Source organism: Phyllostomus discolor, chromosome 8, assembly GCF_004126475.2.
Source record: "Phyllostomus discolor isolate MPI-MPIP mPhyDis1 chromosome 8, mPhyDis1.pri.v3, whole genome shotgun sequence".
Classification (NCBI taxonomy): domain Eukaryota; kingdom Metazoa; phylum Chordata; class Mammalia; order Chiroptera; family Phyllostomidae; genus Phyllostomus; species Phyllostomus discolor.
In genome coordinates this window covers 52,125,116-52,145,920 of record NC_040910.2, presented here as the reverse complement: position 1 = coordinate 52,145,920, position 20,805 = coordinate 52,125,116, and the positions used below count along the sequence as shown (strand labels likewise).

Genomic DNA, 20,805 nt, shown 5'->3' with positions numbered 1-20,805 from the left:
TGAAGGCCTTTGTAGCGGCTACTTCCTATCCTTGGATTGCTTAACTCCTTCTCAGCTTACCCTATTTTATTCATTATAACACTAATCAGAACTTAACATTTCCTTGGGCTGGTTGGGGTTTTTTGTTTCTTTGTTTGTTTGTGTGTGTGTGTATATGTTTGTGTGTTTGATCTGTGTGTCTTACCTGGAGTAAAAGCTTCCTGAGAGTTCAGATCACACTGTCTCGTTCCCTGTGGAATCCCAGCACCTGGAACAGTTTCAGGCACGTACTACGTGTTCAGTAAATGCTGGCTGAAGGGATGAATGAGGCCTAGTATTCCTTGCAATTGGTGTATTTCCTGACCCAGATTAAGCTTTCCCGTATTGGCTAAACTAATCGATAAGTTGTTCCAACTGCACTGTGAGCTTGAGAGCAGATCAAAGGGGGAAACTGTTGCACATTTCTTTGTTTCCTCCGCAGCACCTGGCATGATGCTAGGGATTTCCAGGTGCTTAATAAACATGCTTGTTTGATTTATTCCTCTTCATCATAAAGGGAAGCCCAAATGATTAAGCTGTCTTCTTAATCAACTTTATTTCTCTGAGCATAAACATGTGACACGGGAGGAATGTCATGAGAACCGAGATGACCTAGGTAGGAAGCTATGGGCATGGGTCAGCCATCCTGGGTGGGAGTAGAGGTACAGGAGGGTCTGTACCTGGTGGTTCTCCTAGCATGATCCTGGCCCTAATGTGACATTTCTTTTTGGTATATGTGTTACAGACAGCAACCTACCTGCTGGTGATGGTGGACCCCGACGCCCCGAGCAGGTCTACGCCCCTGGCTCGGTTCTGGAGACACTGGCTAGTGACAAACATCACAGTAAGCTGGCCACGAGGCACTTTCTGATTCATTACGGATTATGGCTAGGAGTTTATCATGCTCTGCAGCTCTCAGCTCCCATTCGAGAGGGTAGAGGGCGCTGCTGAGCAAGGACTTCTGTGTCAGGTCATCCCCAGTACCCAGTTCTCATAGCCCCTCCAAGGTTTTCTCACAATTTCCAAAACTGTCCCAGGATCAGGGGTGCACAGGTAAATGGGCTCTCAGAGTACTGGGGGGGGCGAGCCCCACTTTGTAGTGTTTGCTAGTTTCTATAGCGTAAATGCTCCCACCGTGGCCGGTTTCACAACTGACTCACAAAATTTCTGAAAATATAGCAATCGGCTCTGGCACACCACTGCCAGGTGTCTGGACCTGGGGGGAGGGGTGATTCTGTGCAATCCAGGTGGCAGAGCTGGGGTGGGGACAGGGGTCCTGTAGGAGCTTCTCCTTCTGATAGGCAGAGGAGGGGTGGCCATTCTTTCCCTTGTATAGAAACAAATGGCCTCCCCTCGTCCTTGTCCCTTTGCTGTCCTGTGTGAGAAGGAGCCTGGCTCACACTCTCAGAAGGAGGTCTGAGGTTGTCAATGGACATTGTGTGGAGCAGGGTGGAGGGAAGGTTCCATTGACAGACAAGTTTTGGAGATTCTGGGTTAACCTGACTCCATCCCATTCCCCCCTGAAGGGCTTTGCAGAGCTTTCGGTATCCTAATAGGTACTATGTAACATGCATTTAATTTTCGGCCTCACTTGACTATTGAATCTTTTGTTCATGAGTACTTTGGGCAAACCCACACTAGCTTTAACCACATGCACATCTCTGCCTAGAAAGCCCACAAGTGACCTTCGCATAGAGTGTGCAAAGGCGTCAACCCCATAGGATGGTGGGAATGCAGAACTAGGAAGACAAAGCTTGGACTCAGGCATGGCTGGTTCCCAACTCAGTGACCACCTCAGGTCACTCACCGACTCTCTGGTGTCTCATCTTCGTCTGTAAGAGGCGGTTGTCACGATGACCCAGTGAGAGAGCACACCAAGAACACTTGGAGAAGGTGGAGGATCCCTTGGGTTTAAGGAGCTTGAGTTCTTCCTTCTAGTGCTATGGGACAGAGGAAAGGGGTGTCCATCTGAACTGGCTATTTTGATGTTCCTGAGCAAGGCAAGGGCTCCCCATCGCCACTGGAGTGGGGCTGTGGGGGAGTTACCCTGGCAACCAACCCTGCCCAGGGACCACAGGCCCTTCCCAGGCCCTTCCCACTCCTGAGGGAAAGCAGGGATGCCAATCTGCCCACTGTCCCACCAAGCCGCCTCAGCCTGCTGGGGTGACTTGGAGACACATGAGCATGCGGAGGGCCAGAGCAGAGGGTGGGGAGGCTCATGCCATTGGGGCAAGGGGGAGAGCTGAGGGCGTAGGGGGAAAGATGCTGGAGCCTGTGCCCATCCAGAGCATTGCTATTTTCTGTGCTTGGGGCTCCCTGGTGGTTGTACGGAGCTGAAACTCTTGAAAACAAATGTTACATTTATGGTCCACCACCCACACAGGGGTGTCTCTGGGAGGGTCCTACTGGGCAATTCTAAGGCCAGAAATCAGGAGCTGATGGGGATGAAGTAATGTCAGGGTTGAGGCTTCCTCTCTTCCAAGCCTGATGTCTCCCCACCCATTCCTCTCCCCCCAATACTCACTCCAGACAGTTCTCTCACATGAGCCTTGTGCCTCAGCAGCTCATCTCAGAAGCAAAACAGGTGGCAGGTGCAGGTGGCAGCTGTCCGGCAAGGCTGCTAAGCCACAGAGCTCACCAGGGCCACCTGCCTGAGTGTGGCCCCTGGCCTTCCCGCTCAGGCTGGAGGAGGCTTGGGTTTCGATCACATTTTCACCCACTTTCCCTGGTGCAAGTGCCAGCAGGAAGCAGCAGTTCTCAGCTCTATCCACTTGACCTACCCACCAGCCCCTGGATTCCACCAGCTCCAGACCCACGCAGACTGGGCCATTTGGGTCTTGGGCTGTGGATCTTGGCCAAAGGAAGACAGGATTCTAATGATACCCAGAGGCACTTCCTTTGTGTTGGTGTGAGCTGCTGCTGAGTGGTTTCCAATATTAGAGCCCATTCAAATAAGCTTATTAAAATGCAGATTCCTGGACGCCATCTCAGTCAGTCTGGAGAGGGCTCAGCATCCACACTTAACAAGCATCCAGGAGGAGTTTAGCAGCTTGAAGGAAGACTGGAGAGTCCTGTGTCAGAATCCCCAGGTCGTTTTTAACATCATCCAGTTGTGGAGCAATTTTCAAGCGAAAAGCACCTTGAAAGTTCCTTTTGATCCTCACAACGACTTTGTGAGCTGAGCATTATTCCCATTTTATAGATGGGCAGAGCAAAGCCTAGACAGATTGAATGATGCAGCCTCTCAGCTTAGTGGGCTTTAGAGGTGGGTCTTCAATGCAGGAACCCCAACTCCAAACTGTACACCCTTCCTGCCACACCTCGTGGCCTGTGTTCATAGCACATCTCTTCCACCCTCTCCCACGTGACAGGGGCGTGTCCCTGTGCCCTCTGCAAAATGGGACCTTGATCTCTATGCTTCCCCCACCAGACTGGGGCCCTATTCCTGGTTATTTTTTATGGGTAGATACGTCTAGCCACCCTCTCCAGGGAATGCTACCTTGGTGAACAAAACACACCTGACAAGTATTTTGAACCTCATGAAAGTAAACCCTCATGTTATCATCACCTTCAACAGTAAGTGGCCTCAGCAGTAAGGCGTGTCATATAGTTGCTCAAGACACGAATGACAATGGCCCTATGATTCACGATGGCCACAGAGGCAAACCTGGTGGAACCAGAGGGGCCCAGACCTAACTGGGTGGTGGACTGGGAGCCATACCTGGGGGAGCCCCTCAGCAGGGACAATTTTGTGGCTGTTTTCCCAGGTTAAAACAAGACGACAACCAGTTCTTAACAATACAGGCGGCATTTAGCTCCCCCACAGAGGTGCTGGCAGGGCCTGTGACAGATGAGCCCTTAAGTAAAACTAAAAGTAGAGAGAAGTCCATCAGCAGGGACCAGGAGTTTGTGGTTCGTGTCGCTCCTTTGATTCCACAAATACAGACTGACTATCATTGGCCACAGTGTAGTGTGTAAGAAGCGTGGACCCTGGAGCCAGACTGCTGGGGCTCCGATCTGAATCCACCAGCACTGACTCAGTGATTTCAGGGGGCAAGGTGCTCAGCCTGGGCCTCAATATGCAGACTTGTAAAGTGGAGACACCAGGAGCCCCTACCTCACACTGCTGTTAGGAAGCTTAAACGAATTATTTTAAGTCAAGTGCTTAGGACAGTACCCAGAACACAGAGTAAGCTGTCCATCACTGTTGGCTGAGATGCTATCATTGTTGCCTGGAGTCAGGTGCTGTGCTTGCACTGGGGTCACAGAGGCAAAGCAGGGGACATCCCTGCCCTCCGAGAGGCAGAGGAAGGAGGCTGCGGCTCGGAGCAGGGTTGCAGGAGCACCGGGGCTCCCTCCGGTCAGAGCTTCCTGCACCTGCAGCTTCCCATTGGCTCAGGGGCAGGACTAGACTTCGGTCCCCAAACCTGGCCAGACTGGGGCAGGCAGGGACTGACGCATAAAGCATACTTCCTTCTTGTCCCCCTCCTTGAAAATCCCTCCTTGAGCACTGACACACATACCACCTTCCACCCCCGCCCCGTGCCACATCCTTAGTGTTTCCTTTAAGATGTTTTTCAGTTCTAATTCAATCTAATGAATACTCTTCATGCTACAGCCTAATTAAGATATCAATTAATTTGCATCATTCACTTCAGGAGAGATGCTTACTGGTTCGTCTTCTGTTTGTGTCTGAATGTAGTGCTCAGAGCTTTTCATGCAGATATTTTCATCAGGGTTTTTATTGTTCGTGGGAATATTGAACACAGGAAGACAGTATATTATGATGAAATATCATGATTGGTGACAAAGAACACGAAGAACAATTAAGGAGGCAAGAGTACCTTTTTTCCTACAAAAAAGAAAAATCTTCCTAGAAACCGTCAATGATTCTAAAATTTGCCCTGAACATCTTTGTTTTAATAAAGAGACGGAAATGGCAAGTTCACAGTTCCCTTTCACTCAGTGCCCTTGACCTTTGGCAACTGTAAGTGCAACCAATTCTGGGTTGAATCAAAAGGACCTCTAAGGATTCATTATTCTGTCTACAATTTTCTATAGTGTTGGATTCTTCCATAATTAGAGGGTTTTCAAAGGCCCCCTGAGTGTGAATAAGATGAATGGGAGACCCAGTAAACAGGGCTGGGACCATAGCCCCTGCTTTCCAGTTATGTGGGTGGCACGTGGCAGGGCTCTTGTATCTGAGTGATTGCTCCCACTGCTGAGTGATGTCAGACAAGTTACTTGACCTCTCTGAGACTGCTTCTTGTCTGCAAAACTGACACAAATCCCTACTCTTCAGGGCTGAGACAAGGAAAAAAGGAAATTACATATGCAAAGAGGAGATGCCTCCCCAGAGAGAGGCACTTAGAAAGCGACAAATTTATCCTCGTTCCTAATCAATCGAGCAGCAGATCCTGTACAAATTTAAATATATATATATTTATAAAATCTGATTTTCTATATGCTCATAAGCAAGCTCAAGATAATAGACAGAAGAAGAAGAAACGATCTTTATCAGGACCACGTGTTCAGGTAAAGAGGTCACGCCAAGGAAACAGAATTAATTTTTAGTTTCACTGCTGATATCTGTGCACTTCTCTGTGCATGCTTCGCCCTGTACCGTGAGGGTCCGTTTTAAGTAATAAACACTGCAAGGCACAGCTTATGCTCCCGAAGGGCACGCAGGCCAGATCTGTGGGCCACAAGGAGCATTTGGTGATGGGGACAAGGCAAAGGGGACTTGGTTATAAACCAGACTTGGGCTTGGCCACCAGGAGGGGAGGGGAAAGAGCCTGCACATTTGGGTCAGATGAACCAGTGGAGGTTCCAGACTCTGCCACTTTCAGGTGCTAATCTCTGAGCCTCAGGTTCTTCACCATTGAAATGGGCACAATAATAATGTCTATTTCCCAGGGCTCAATGAGATCAAGACTCCTGAACCAGAGCGCAATAGAGCAGGACCTCGGTCAATGGGATTCTCTCTCCCACAGCCCCAACTTGGAACTCTGACCCCAGCAGCCACTTAGGATTTAGCAGCTTCCCTTAAAGTATTGGACTCCCGTTTTGCCAAGTCAGAATTCTAGACCATGTCCCAACACACAGACCTTAGGGTAAAAACACAAAAACAAAAACACTCATTCTTTTGCCTTTTGAGTCAAAACAGATTCAGGCCCAGCCTGAGGACCTGACCTGACCCTGACTTACTTTGGTGGGGGTAGCAGTTGGGAGGAAGAGAGGGATCTGTCCCACAACTCAGCCTGTGGGAATCGCCCTGTCACCCCTGGACCAGGCCAGGGCCTCTGGACACATCCCAGACCACAGCCAGGGCCCGTGGCAGGCCTGCGGTGTGCTTCCCACACCCAAGGCTGCGCCTCCAGCTCTTCTTTCTAACGCCCCCTCGCCATCTCCTCATCTCTCAGTCTCTACCTCACTGTCCCTGTCCCAGCCCAGAGATGCCTTTACTCTCATTCAAAATAATTTCAGCAAAATGTTGCTACAAAGTAGAACATTATCTTTTGATGAATGTTTTTAAAGCCCTTCAGGTTTTCATGGTGATTTGCAGTGTAAAATTATTTGCAGATAAGAGCCAAATTAGCTCTCGTACACTGAGGTCGCTGTGTCCTGTTATCCATGTGAGCAGTGTTTAAATATAATCAGCCCTTAGACTAATGCAGCATAATTGTTCACTTGAAATAGATTTTTTTTACTCCATTCAATGAGTCATTAAAATATTCAAGGGATAATGCAGTGAATTGGAAATGAATTTATCATATTATCCCATGCACACTGTAGTGCTTCAGGTAACTAAGGAGAAAAGGGGAGAGAGAATAAGAATATAATGTGTACAGGCAGGAAGGGGCCAGCATATAAAGGAATGTGGTAAACAAAGATTTTTTGTTGGTTTATGGAAAGTATGTATAGAAAGGCTGACCAGGAGGACTGAAAAAAAAAAAGGAAAATGCTGTTCTTCGAAAAGCCCAGTCTCTCCCTCTCCCTCTCCCTCCCTCCCTCTCTCTCGTTCTCTCTCTCTCTCCACTCTGAGATTCTGTGCTCTCCGCTGTTAACTTATTTTTATCAAATATGTTTATATCAGAAAGTCGTTATGGAAACCAATTCTGCCATCCAGGAGAATTCCTGGATCAGGCAGAAAATTCTCTCTTTTTCTTTCTCTCTGACACACACACACACACACACACACACACCCATAGATGCCCCAAAAGGAACAACACGGTCTTGCTCACACAGTTCTGAACTCAGCTCTGACAGGGACAGAGGATGACACCTGGCTTCCCTCAGTGGGTGAAACTGTCCAACAAATAAGACTGAGACCGACAGTCCCAACCCACCTGCCCTAACATAAGGGGCCTGGGCTGGTTGTGGTCCACGGGTCTCAGCCCCCACCCCAAGCGCACTTGCTTAGGAAGAGACACAGGGGTGGGGGCAGCGTGTTTGGAACAGTGGTCCTCCCTTGATCCCAGAAGAGTTCTTGCAGTGACCACTGTCCACACCACAGTTGGGTAATGTCTTCTGTTCTGGCCGCACTATTGTAAGAAGGATAGTGAGCCACCTGAGGAAAGCAATCGGAACAGCAGGGCTCTGAGAGACCGTATCAGGGGAGCAGGAACGGAGCGAGGTGGGGAGGATGTGAGAACTGCCCTTGAAGGTTATTTAAAGATTTCCTGAACAATCTGAAGGAATCAATTGGAAAGCAGGGGTGACCCTGCTGTGCTCCACTGGGCATTTACATGTGTTCCAACGGGTGGCATTTACATGCAAGTAAATTTTGGCTGCCTATAATAAAAAACTTTCTAAGAATTTGAACTGCCAAAGAGCTGAGCATACACTGCAGGGGAGGGGGCTTTTATCACTGGAAGGACCTACTCAGGGACCACCCACTGTGTAGAAGGCCAGAGAGATGACCTACAGGATGTGCCCCTTGGCATCTACCACGTTTCCGCCTGCCATATTTCTTCTGGCAAGACACTCTGCTTACAGCTTATACACAAATAACACATCAACAGTAATAATTAAAGAAGCGAGAATAAAAAGGAGAAAAGATAAGGGAAGAAGAAGAAAGAAAATAAGAAAAATCACTCGCACACTTAGCATGTGGTGCTGGGCACTGTGCTTCCATGAATATCTCATTTACTCCTCACAGAAGCCCAAAGGGAGGGTCATGTCAACAAGGAAGTCAAGGCCTAGAGGGGCTAAGCAACATGTTCGTTTGCCACAGCTAGCGAATGGCTCACTGGGATTTGAACTGAGAACCTACCCAAGTACCACGACTCCACATGACCTCTCCAGAGTTCAGGCAGATCTCACCCCCAGGCCGTAGGCCCAGCTCATGTGACAGTTTACACCAGGACCAGGAACGGCTCCTGCAGGCACTGGTGCTGGTGTGAGCTTCCCCAACCTTGACCCTTAGTCCCCATTCTCAGCCACACCCTCTTCAGCCACAGTGCAGCCTGGACCTGGGCCCTGGAGTGCAGCGTGGACCCAGGGAGGGAGATTCTCTGACTCACTGTGAGCAAGTTATTTCCCTCCCTCAGTATGTCCCCTCATTGGTAAAATAGACAGTAGCATCTCCTGGCAGGAATGTTGTAAGCACTCATGTGTGAAGCACCCAGCATACAGCACGAAGGATTCGCTATGTCTCTACTCTGAGCTGCTACACTGCCCTAATCCCCCAAGAAAAGTACAAAGTTGAGCCTTTGATGGTGAGGGGCACATGTCGCCCCCTAGAGGCAGAACAGGGCCTAGCCAGGAGAATGAACTGCCCATGTGGCTACCACCTAAAAAACCTGGAGGGGAAAAGACCCCTGGGCATAGGACCTAACAGGGAGGTGCTGACTCCAACTGTTTAACTTGCATTGTGCTCAGCACTGTGGCTATTAAAAAATAATGGTAGATTAGATAGATAGATAGATAGATAGATAGATAGATAGATAGATAGATTTGACAAATAAATGTTAGAAGAATTTAAAATGTGTTTGCTCTGCTCCCCAGCTGGAAAGGCAAGGTCAGAGTACAGGAAATGAAGAGAGGAATTCCTGGGGTACAGTGTTGCCACCAACTGGCCTCCTCAGGCCCAGTGGCTAGGGGAGTTCAGAGCACGCTCCCCTCTGTAGTGATGCAGGTCCCCCTTCAAGGCTCAGTGTAGTCATCGCCTGCGCTGAAAGGCTCGCCCTGATGCCCCCAGATGGAGCTGGTCAGTCCCCCCCTGTGCTCCTCCTGAAGTCCGTCAAAGCTTTGCCCGTGCCCTCCTCACAGGGGATTGTTTTTATTTCTGAGTCTCTTTTCCCGATGAGAGTGTGAGTTCCTGGGCAGCGGAGCTGCGCCTTATTCTTCGTCCATCTCCAGCACTCAGAGCACTGCCCAGAACATAGAAGCCACTCAGTAAAGCTGAGCAAGTCCGTGAGCAAGTTCTCACAAGAGAGTGAATGGATAAAAAATGAAGGTGGGAGTAGAAAGATGGGTGGACAGACAGTGGTTGGGTAGGTGGATGGATGGACAGATGGGGTGATGTTTCCCTGCCGATGATTTTGCAGTGGAGATCAGAGCTGAGCGGGGGCTTGACCTATGGGCAGGCCTGGCAGAGGCAAAGGGTCTGTACAACAGACTGCATTCAGGAAAGGAACAGAATAACTAAAACCTCAGATGTTTGACGGGGGTAGAAAAAGAAACATAAACACCGAATTAAAATTCAACATGGCTGAGTTCATTAAGGCCCTTATGACCTTTCTCTAGAAGTTATTGACGGGTCCCTCTCCTGCAATCTCATCCTCTGCACGAGTGTCTGTCTTTCCTTCAATGGGCAGTTCTTCTAAACCTGAGCTAGGACCATGTTACCTCCCTAGTCAGAACTCTTCAGCGACTCCTCCGTGTCTCAGGACAGAGCCCTAGCTGGTCGGAGTATTAGCCATGGCCTCTGAAGCTCTGGCCCCTGCCTGGCCCACTGGCCCCTGAGGTTCTGTATGTCTCTGGCATCTGTGAACCATGATTTGCTCTGTTCCTCTCCCTAGGAAGCTACAAACACTTCTATAATCCGCAGTCTGCAATCTGCAAACATTTAGTTGCTTTCCATGAGTTAAGGTTTCTAGATGAAGCACATCTTCAAGGTATAGCAAGAATTTATACTTACACTCACAAAGTCATTTACAGAAACAGGAGAGGAAAATGTGGGTTTCTGAATTTGGGTTTGTGAGTGCAATATCCATCCACATCAAAATCCAATTAAATTTAATAAGTAGATGGTCTGGGACTGCATAGAAAACAGCGAACATCAGGAGCTAGCATGGGTTCACTGAAAATAAGTCAAACCTGACCACTCAGATGTCTTTGTGGACAAAGGCACTGGTCCAGTAAACCAGAAGGGAGCTATAAGTAAGCACAGCACAGCTGGACTGACCTAGGCATGAGGCCAAGTCAATTGTGGTGACCGTGTGGGCAAGGGAGAGAAACACAGCTTCACTGACTACTGTGTCAGGTGAGTTTGTAGCTTCGGAACAAACCACTGCTGAAGAGTGTTGAGTAACGAACTGGTGTCACCCTTACCCGCGATCCCTGGCCACATGCCACAAAATTGTCATAGGCCCCACCTTGCTCACCAAATTTGCAGGACATACGAGTTTCAAGGAACTACTGAGATGATGGGTGGCACAAATAGCTACTTTAGGCAAATTAGAAGGAATGGGCCTGTACTGAAATAATTAAATTTAATGGTATTATTCTAAAGTTCTATATTTAGGTTCCAAATCAATTGCACGAGTACAAAATGAGAAAGATCTGGCATGGCAGGAGTTCATGAAATATCACAGGGGGAAATATCAGAGGAGTTTTAGTTAAGTTTTAAGCTAATTTTAAGCTAATAATAGAATGTCAAACCATAATGCAGGAGTTAAGAAAGTTAATATGATCTTAGGTTGCATCAATAGAAGAGGCTTTTAGATCATTGAAAAGTATAATTCTCCTCTTCCTGCACCGGTCAGGCACCTCTGCTCATTCATTCATTCATTCATTTATTATGTGTTCAGCACATCCAGGACCATAATTTCATTGAAGCACTGTGGCTTGAAGTTTTTAAAGTCCAATCCCATCCAGTGTCTAGCAAGGGCAGAAGAGAAGCAAATCAATGGCTGCAGTACAGAGTAGGGAGTGTTAGGACAGAGCTAAGCTCCAAGAACCACGGGAGAAGAAAAGGTGGGTAAGGAAGCTCCCCACAGAGGAGGTAACCCTTGAGCAGGCAGGAGGAATTCACTGGGTGTACAAGTGAGGCAAGGGCATGTAGGCAGAAGGAATGGCAGGAGCAAAGATCCTGGGGTAGGAACAGGTTAGCCGTTCTCCAGGAATGGAAAGACCACCTGTGCCGCTGGGACAGAGGGATCCACGGGAAGTACACCCGCGCAGCGGGATCACCCAGGAGGCCACAGGCAGGCCATCCCAATCAGAACCTCTGGGAGTAGCGCCAAGGTGTGGTTAGTTTTCAGACTCCCCTGGGTGTACAAATGTGCATCTGGGTGAGGGGAGGGGAAGTGGGAGCTGCTATTCAATGGGTAAAAAGTTTCAGTGATACAGAATGATTAGGAGATCTACTGCGCACCTACTGCACACCACCGACCCTGTACTGTAAACTCGGAAATGTGTTAAGAGGGTTAGGCTTCATGTTCAGTGTTCGTCACGCACACACGCACACACATGCACAGTGAGTGTGGGAACTGAGAGCCATTGGTGTAGGGCCTTGTGTCCAGGCCTGGGCAAGGATGTGGGCATGAGGGCTGTTAGAGGGCATTAAACTGGAGGATGAGAACTGCTCTGAGTTTTTAAAAGATCACTCTGGCTGCTGCTAAGGTGGCAGAAGGGTGGCCCCGAGGGGCCATTTGCTCCTTCGGGAGGGATGAGCGTGGCTTACACCACGGTGAGAGCAGCAGACTTGAGGAGGAGAGCTTTGGGGTCTAGTTTGAGATCAAGGGCCAACAGCGCTTACCAATGGATTAGACGTGGAGAGGGAAGGGTAGTCCAGGACAGCTTCTGGACTTGGGGCATGAGTGAACGAACGGCAGTGTTGTTTCCTAAAGTGGGGCACCCTGCAGGATGGGCAGGTTGGGGTGCAAAGGGAGAGATCTGAAGCTCTCTGTCTTAGGTGATCTTAATGCGGAGATAGATGCTCTTCTGATCCACACTCGGGATACTTCAAGCAGGAGATGGAAATGAGTCTGTCTGCAAGTCAGGGGAGATGCCTGATCCTGGGCTACCCTGGGGGCATTCGCAGCCCTGGGCTGAGCGATGGCCATTGAAGGCTGTCTCTTGAGGAGTAGGGGGGTGAATAGGTTGTCTTTGGAGATATTCAAGAAGAAGCCATCTGCCAGGGACTGAGCCAAAGGTTGGGTGTGATTGGCTCTCAGCATCTTTCTCCAGCTCCCAGCATCTTTCTCCAGCTCCCAGCTTTGGCGTTCTTATTAACGAGCCTGGCACAGCCTGCCCCGAGCAGAGCACCATGCTAGGAGGAGAGCGAGGGCCTTGGAGGCCACAGGGAGCTGGTTCCATTTAGCAGGAGACTGGGTGATCCTTTGGGAAGAGCTTAGGACCAGGATGCAAAAGACCACTTGTTCGCTGGACGGCACTGCTCCACAAGTTGCCTTCTGTGGGTCTCTGTTACTGAGCCTGCAAATGAAGCAGATAGATTTGGGTGCTAACTACCAGCCCTGAAGTCTGGGGCTGAAATTCCAAATTTCAGCCTCTGATTAGCAGCCCCCAACTTTTCATTCTGCCAAAATGTTGTTCCTAGGCACACCAGGCTCCCCGAGGCCCCCACACGTAGAACAGGCACCACATTCGGGGCAGTTCACTCCCAGCCAACAGAGTGCGTTGGAGCGCCAGAGACAGTGACATTATTAGAGGGAGAATGTGGAAGCTGCTCCCATTTATCTGCAAAGGTAAATCACGAGCTGGAGTTTTCTTTTAGCAACACCTGCCTTGGAACCTACTTCCCCAGTGATTTGCACACCCCAGGTGGGTGTTGCCAACCTCAGCTACAGACCTGAGCAGACTAGACTAGTCCAGTGTGCAGAACGAGCCCTGAACAGCTCTGGTTTAGGAGAGAGTCAGCCAGCAGGCTCTGCACCAAATGGAGGACAGCTCCAGGGCAGGAGGTGCGTTGGGGTGGCTGGATCCCTGCAGCCACACCCGGGTGAGCAACAGGCCTTGAGCAGGCTTGGGGTGCAGGATGGGGAGGTGGGGCAGGGTGCTCCCTGGTGCTCCCCTGCCAGCCTCAGCTCAGAAACACACGGTGGAGTCTGTGTGGAGACATCAGAGGGGCAGGAGAAAGCAGCCTGCGCCGGAGCAGTGGGCTCTGCTGCTTCCCAGAGATGGAGAGGAGGAAGCCGGAGCCCGAGGCTCAGGAGGAATCTGGGACTCTGCTTGGGTGGGGCAAAGGGGCAGCAGGGAGGGACTTCAATGGGGTGGAAGGACAGCCACCCCGAGTTCCTTGGGCTGCTGGCCTGTCAAGCCCTTGGCTAAGAATTAGCTTTTTCCCTTTCAGAGAGGGTGGAAGTCACCGTTTTCTTGTCTCCGTTGATGAACAGATTCTGGGTGGCAGGAGTCACCATAGAAACAGGTGCTATCTTAAGCAAATGAGCCTTATTAACCTTAAGAGTGGTGGAGTTTTCACAAGATTGCACATATAGGGTAGGAGGGAGAGCGGGTTTGGTGGGGGAGGGCCGTAGTGGCTGGGGAGCTAGCCGGGCTGCGTGGCTCTGGGCGTAGATGTGTGTGTGGTTTGTGTCTGTGTGGACGTGTGTCTGCGTGTGCTTTTGTACAAGCGTTTCCCAGGGAGTAAACTCATGTTCTGCCTTTTCCCTAAGAAATTCACCCCCTTCCCCCAAACACCTTCTCTGTAGGCACTGGCATCCAGGCAGCAGAGGTCAAAAGCCCTGTCTCCACCCCCACCCTCTCTCCCACTGTGGTTTGCAGCCCCAGTGCCCACTATGCATGAAGGCCGGGGGCCTCCCCGGGACCTAGCTCCCGAGACAGAGCGTGTAGTGTGGAAGCAGGAACACTGACATCAGATGGACCTGAGTCCATGCGGCTACTCTGTGATTCAAGGCCAGTGGCCTGCCTCTGGGAGCCCCAGTCTGTAGGAAGTAAAAACACCATACCCCTCCCAGGGCTGCCACACTGAATGGTGACAAGCCTCCCTCCTGGGCTGAGAGAGGGGCCTCTCTCCTCTCAAATGGAGCTGTGAGCTCACCAAGGCTCTCTGAAGTTGAGGGTAATTTCGCCCCATCGTCACTTGTTCAGCAGGTTTCCACTTGTGCCTGCTGCGCAAGGCTCTGGGGGAGGTATAAGTGACGTGAGAACCGACCCTCAGGGAGGTCCCATCATCTGGGGGAGATAGAAGGCTTTGAAACTCAGAAACACCACCCCAAAATACTGCACTGGATACAGAAAAGAGCTGCGGCGGCTCCTAGGGAGGGGCACCCAGGGAGCAGAAGGGGGTGGGCGGGGCTTTGAAGGCCAGGTAGGACAAGGGTGGGCAGGGAGGAGATGTCCAAGACAGGGGTGTATGTTCATCTCTTGAGGCAAAGTTGGGCCAGTTCTGGACTGTTTATACATGGTGACGGGCAGTGGAGAAACTGGCACTCTCCCTCGGGGACTGAGAGGTGTGCTTATTGTCTCCAAGAAGCATGTCTGCTGCCCTCTGCAGCTCCGCCTTGGGCAGGACACTCAGCCAGCCCCAGCCCAGCTCCAATTCCAGGAAATAAAGCTGAACTGCCCTGCCAGGGACCCTGAGGAACAGTCCTTGCAGCCCCGCCACACACACCCTGAAGCCAAGATGGAGCCCTGGGCAGACACAGCAGAGGCAAACTTTATTTTCATTTGCCATGAGCTGTGAAGGGTCCCCCCACCCACCCAAGCTGGGACAGGGTCGGCAGCATGGCTGAGCGACTACTCCCTACCTCGCAGATTTCTAGATCTCCAGATCTAGAGCAGGGCCCTCAGAGTTCTGTGGTCCTCCACTTCGCAGATTGAAGCTCGTCAGTCGATCGTCGCCCAGAACTGATCTGTCGGCACCCTTAGTCTTCCTACTCTTTCCTGTCACTGCCCCAAACTTTCTGAATGAGAAAAACCACCTGCCATCCCACCCCGAACCCTGGCACAGGCACCTTGGGCCTGGGGCAGTCACTGGGCGATTAACTAAGTCCCCAGGGACGGAGAGAGGAACCAGGGGCCCTGGGCTGCTCAGCCTCACCTCTCCTCATTTTCAATATCAAAATTTGGCCTTGTGCAAGCCTCACCTGGCCCAGCCACAGGTGGCTGAAGAGCAGTTCCAGGGGGGTTCTCCCGATCCACCACCCACGCCTCCCCCGTTCTCTTCCCCAGAGGCCTCAGAGGGGCCTGAAACCCCCTGCAGCAGGGACAGCACCACACTGTGACTGAAGGTGAAGCCGAAAGGGCTGCTTCCGGGGGGAGGCATGGGCTGGCTGAAGCTCCACCCTGGAAGGGGCAATAAGCAGTGTTGGAATTCTGGCTGCGCCACTCAGGAACACAGAGCAGGAGGCCAGCGGGCAGTGAAGGGAAGTCAGGTACGGGGAGCCAGAGCCAAAACGGGGAGTCAAAGGAAAGGAGGAGGATCTGAACCCAGCGGTGTCTCCCCGCCCCTGCCCCCCACCAGGGGTATGTTCTCCCCTCTACACCAGAACATGATGGCTGTTCCCTTCTTGGTGTTTTGGTTGCACCCAGAATTTAATTTATAAAAGTAACTTGAGGCATGACACAGAGATCAATGCCATTTGTGACTCACAGTTCCAAAGAGAAGAGGGCACGCCAAGCCCTGCCAGGCCGTGCCACCCAGGGCTGTGCGGGGAAGCACCAGGTGGGTCAGGGGACGGAGGAAGAAGAGCCAAGCATGACCCGGGGCCTCTACTGTGGTTTCTTTGGGAAGGAATGAGTGAGGCAGGGCAGGCAAGCTGGGGCAAGCAAGTTAACAATCGGAGAGTTTGGATACTGTCAGCCGGCTCTGGGCTCTCGGGGTGTTCTCTGGTCGCCTGGTACCTGGCTCCAGGATGATTAGGGCAGGGGATATTGGCTTGGTGGGTAAAAGATTCAGGAGGTGTGGCGGTGAGGAGTGGACTTTGAATTGGCTGGTTTGCGTGTGAAAGACTGGCTCACAGTCGAGTTGTTTGCTCTCTAGGAATTAGCTAGCCCAGGGCTGTCTCCAGGATTAGCAAGCCTGTAGGATGTCAAAGCATTTTAAAATACAGAAAATAAAAAGCATGATCAATACACCAGGAACTCCCTTTCCTCTGAAAGCTGCTCTTTTTTTTAAAGTTCTGCTCAAAATCCGCCTTATTCAGCATGCCTTCCTTATGACTCCAAGACCCCTCCCCTTCTCTAGCCTCCCACTTAGCACTTAGTCTGTGCCGCACAATTGAGCACCGGATTCCACGCTGTCTGGTTTCCTAGCTGTCCCAGGGCACTTGCCCTAGTTTCCCAGCCCCTTGGGAAGACTCTGCTAACCTTCCTCCTGCCCTGGAGTACACCTGGCTCCTCCATCCAGAGGCTGACCAATCTTGGCAGCATCGCCCCTTCCTGGCCACCATCCCAGGCAGGGAGGTCGCCCTCACCACCCTGTCTTTCATGGTCTCATCCCCAGGCCAGTCTGCCACAATGTACTGTGTCATCCCGCCCACAGACAGCAGCAAGACCGTATCCTCCCTTCTTCTGACCACATGAACCCCGCAGCAGTCTGCCCGGGGCCTCCTCCAGCAAACAGACAGCCTCTGACACACCCACTCCGACCACCAACCTGCTCACAACCGATGATATACTCCCACCTCCCAAACTCTACTCTTGCCATCCCCTGACCCCAAAGTGGCCTCTCCCTTCTTCCTCTCCCAAATCAAACTGCCAAATGCTGCTTAAAGCCCGCCACATCACCTCAGAATCACACTGAGCTCCTGCCAGCTTGTTCACAGACCCGGCTGAACCTCCCTGGGCCCGGTGCCCTCCCAGGGGAAGTGTAGTGTTGGCCTGCAGGGCCTCGAGGGTCGCTTTCAGCTCTAACCATCTGGGGTGCTAACATTCTCTACAGACCTGTGGTGTGGTATCTGGAAAGTGTTTAGGCAACATGTAGGCAAAGAATAGGGCTTTTATGCCTGGCGTGTCCTCTCTACAGAGTCAGTGCTGAATGCTGCCCAAGGAAGCCCCCTCAGCTGCTTGCTATTGAGCAAACTGTCTCTATGATAACAAGAGATAATGCCATTCAACTCAGCCCAGACTTACTGAGGACCCCATCTGAGTGCAGCTCCCCACAGGGACTGTGAGAACTCTGAAAGGACAGGGTTAAATTCTCACCCTCAAGGAACTTGGAACTCAATGGGGAAATGAATTACACACACACATAAGATTGTCCCTCTGTATCTGCTGGGGACTGGTTCCAGGACCCCCACAGATACCCAAATCTGAGGATGCTCAAGTCCCGTGTATAAAATGGCACCATATTAGCATATAATATGCACACACTCTAGATTACCTGTAATACCTAGTTCAGTATAAGTGCACATAAATAGTTGTGATGCTGTATCATTTGGTGTCCAGACTTCTGACATCTCTGGGCCACACTGGAAGAAGAAGAGTTGTCTTGGGCCACACATTAAATACACAAATACTAATGAAAACTGATAAGAAAAAAAAAAAAGGTTTTGAGTAAACTTATGAGTTTGTGTTGGGCTGCATTCATAGCCATTCTGGACCCCATGCAGCCCACAGGCCTCAGGTTGGACACACCCCAGTTTAGGGAATAATGACAAGAAAAAAGTCTGTACGTGTTCAGTGTAGTTCCAACCATCGTAAGACTCTAACTACATACACACATCAACAACAATGTAACATTTTTAGAAAGTATTTTCCATGTGCAGTCAGTTGACTTGGCAGGTGTGGACCCTGTGGGGGCAGAGGGCCCGCTGTGTATATGCATGTACTATTTGAGAATTGCCAAGGGAGCTGAGTGAATCTATGGGTTGAAGAGCCAACTTGAGTCACTGCTTTTAACCCTTACTTTGGATTTGTCGGCACTTTACTCTTCAGTGCCTGACACAACGCTGACGTGCAGCCGCCGTCAGTACTGACGTCCACCGTGGTGCGGCACTGTAGTGGGCACGCTGGGCATAGGGGTCAGACCTTTGGGGTGTGGCCAACAGTCCTCCAATTCTAAATACTCCCACATTAAATTTTAAATTAAAAATTCTCAATTTTAAATATTGTCCTCTTAACCATAGAAATGCTTTGAAATGACCCCATTTCAGCATACAAACTGTACCCCCCAAAATGTCTTTGATGCTTAGAATCACAAAAAAACCCCTATCAAAGTGGGTGTTGATTTTTGCTTCAGAAAACATGATAAATCCATTTATATTGTATATTAATAAACAGTATAAAGTTTTGATAAATAAACTGCCTAATAAATGTGAAAAATTTCAGTTAAAAACCCCTTATTGAGTGTATGAAAGACCTTAATATATAGTCTTATTTAATATATAAATGTGTAAAATATTTTATATATATACCTAGCATATTTATTATATATAAATATATTTCATATATAACTGTTATATAATATATTCAATATATAATTAATATATAAACATATACGGTCTTTGCTTAATATATAAATTAATATTTCCCAAGTTAATTTTTACATGTGCTCCTAGTTTATAAGAAGGGGATTTTTTTATTGGAACTAGACAAAATTACTTTACTGGAATGTAAGGTTATTTCTAGATATTAGTAGGTATTCTAAAACTACGGTTATTAGAAGGTATATGCTGGTGGGAGCATACACAGACATATCACTGAAGCCGAAGAGAAGGATCTGGAGCAGGTTGAGACACTCAGCGACTGATACAGGAATCATTTTAAAACCAAGGAGAAAGGATTGATTATTCCATGAATAGTTTGGGGATGGCTGGCTGATCATTTGGGGGAAAAAATAATGCTGAACCTCTTTCTCATACCATTATCAAAATAAATTCTAGATAGATTAAATATTTAAATGTTTAAAATTAGACTATAAAAGAACCAAAAGAAAATATATGTTAGTATTTCTCTGACCTCAAGATAGGAAAATATTTTAACAGTGTTTGTAATGAAATAAAATGATTGGATGATTTGGCCTCATAAAACCTTCAAACTTCTGTAGATCAAAAGCTGTCTTTAAAAAGTGAAGATGGACTTCCGGCAAGATGGAGGAATAGGTGGACGCACCGTACTTCCTCGCACAACCAAGATTAGAACAACAATAATTTGCAACAATAATTTACAGATAGAATAACACCCAGAACCAACAGAGGATTTATCTGAATGGAAGTCGGACAGCCAAGAAGTTGAAGTAGACCTGTACATCGAGACCGGTAGGAGAAGACGAGCCGGGCGGGCGCAGGGCTGGCACGGGTCAGCGTCGCGCGGAGGTCGGGAAAATTTGGCCCGAAATCGGCGCGACAGCCATCCGGGGCGCGAGAACACAGCGGTGATCCCTGAGTACGCAAGCTGCGGCTGGCGGACCCAGTGAGGCAGCGACTGTGGACCAGGGCAGAGCTCGCAGCCCAGGATCCCTGAGAAGGGTCTGAGCCCAGGAGAACGGAACTACCGCCATTGTTCCCTCCCGTCCCCACTCCTGCCCCCGCCTCCACCCCCACATATAACGTCACAATCTAGCGACTGGGGTCCCCAGCCCCGGTGAACACCTAAGGCTCCGCCCCTCACCATAACAAGAGTGACCAGACCGGAAGAAAAAAAAAAAGAGATAGGGAAAGATATGTATCCAACAGAGCAGATCAGTCCCCCAGGACTCATCCTTTTGAGCGACCAAGAAATAGCCAATCTATCAGATGCACAGTTCAAAACACTGATGATCAGAAAGCTCACGGAATTGATTGATTTTGGGCGCAATTTAAATGAAAGGATGCAGGTTACCATAAAAGAGATGCAGGAAGATACGCGCAGGAGAGCCAATAATGAAAGGAAGGAATCTGAGTCTCAAAACAATACAGTGGACCAGAAGGAAGATAGAATCAACCAAGCAGGAAAGCATGATGAAATAAGAATTCAAAAAATCGAGGAAAAGATTAAGAGCATCCAGGACACCTTTAAACATTCCAACATCCGAATTATAGGGGTACCAGAAGGGGAAGGGGGAAAGCAACAAATTGAGCACGTATTTGAACAAATAATAAAGGAGAACTTCCCCAATCTGGCAAAGGGAACAGTCTTCCAAGAAATCCAAGAAGCTCAGAGAGCCCCAAAGAAGTTGGACCCAAGAAAAAACACACCAAGGCACATCATAATTACATTAGCCAAGGTGAAAACGAAGGAGAGAATCCTAGAAGCAGCAAGAGATAAGGGGACAGTCACCTACAAAGGAGTTCCTATCAGACTGTCAGCTGATTTCTCCAAAGAGACCTTACTGGCAAGAAGGGGCTGGAAAGAAATATTCCAAGTCATGAAAGATAAGGACCAAGGACCTACATCCCAGATTGCTCTATCCAGCAAAGCTCTCATTTAGAATGGAAGGGCAGATAAAGTGCTTTTCAGATAAGGTCAAGTTAAAGGAGTTCATCATCACCAAGCCCTTATTATATGAAATGCTAAAGGGACTTATCTAAGAAAAGAAGATAAAAGAAAAGACATGTATAGTAAAAGGACAGCAAACTCACAATTATTAACAACCACACCTAAAGCAAAACCAAAAGAAACTAAGTAAACAATTAGAACAGGAACAGAACCACAGAA

At 49.3% G+C, this 20,805-nt stretch overlaps 1 protein-coding gene across 1 annotated transcript in view; it reads left to right on the top strand.

Moving 5' to 3' along the window:
- Positions 1 to 766: 766 nt before the first annotated feature.
- The window catches only part of PEBP4 (phosphatidylethanolamine binding protein 4), a 93,045-nt gene continuing 73,006 nt past the window's right edge, over positions 767 to 20,805 (top strand). The window contains exon 1 of the mRNA XM_028521723.2: positions 767 to 862. Within this exon, the coding sequence (XP_028377524.2) occupies positions 785 to 862 (78 nt within the window). The 5' untranslated portion in view covers positions 767 to 784. The remainder of the gene's footprint in view (positions 863 to 20,805) is intronic.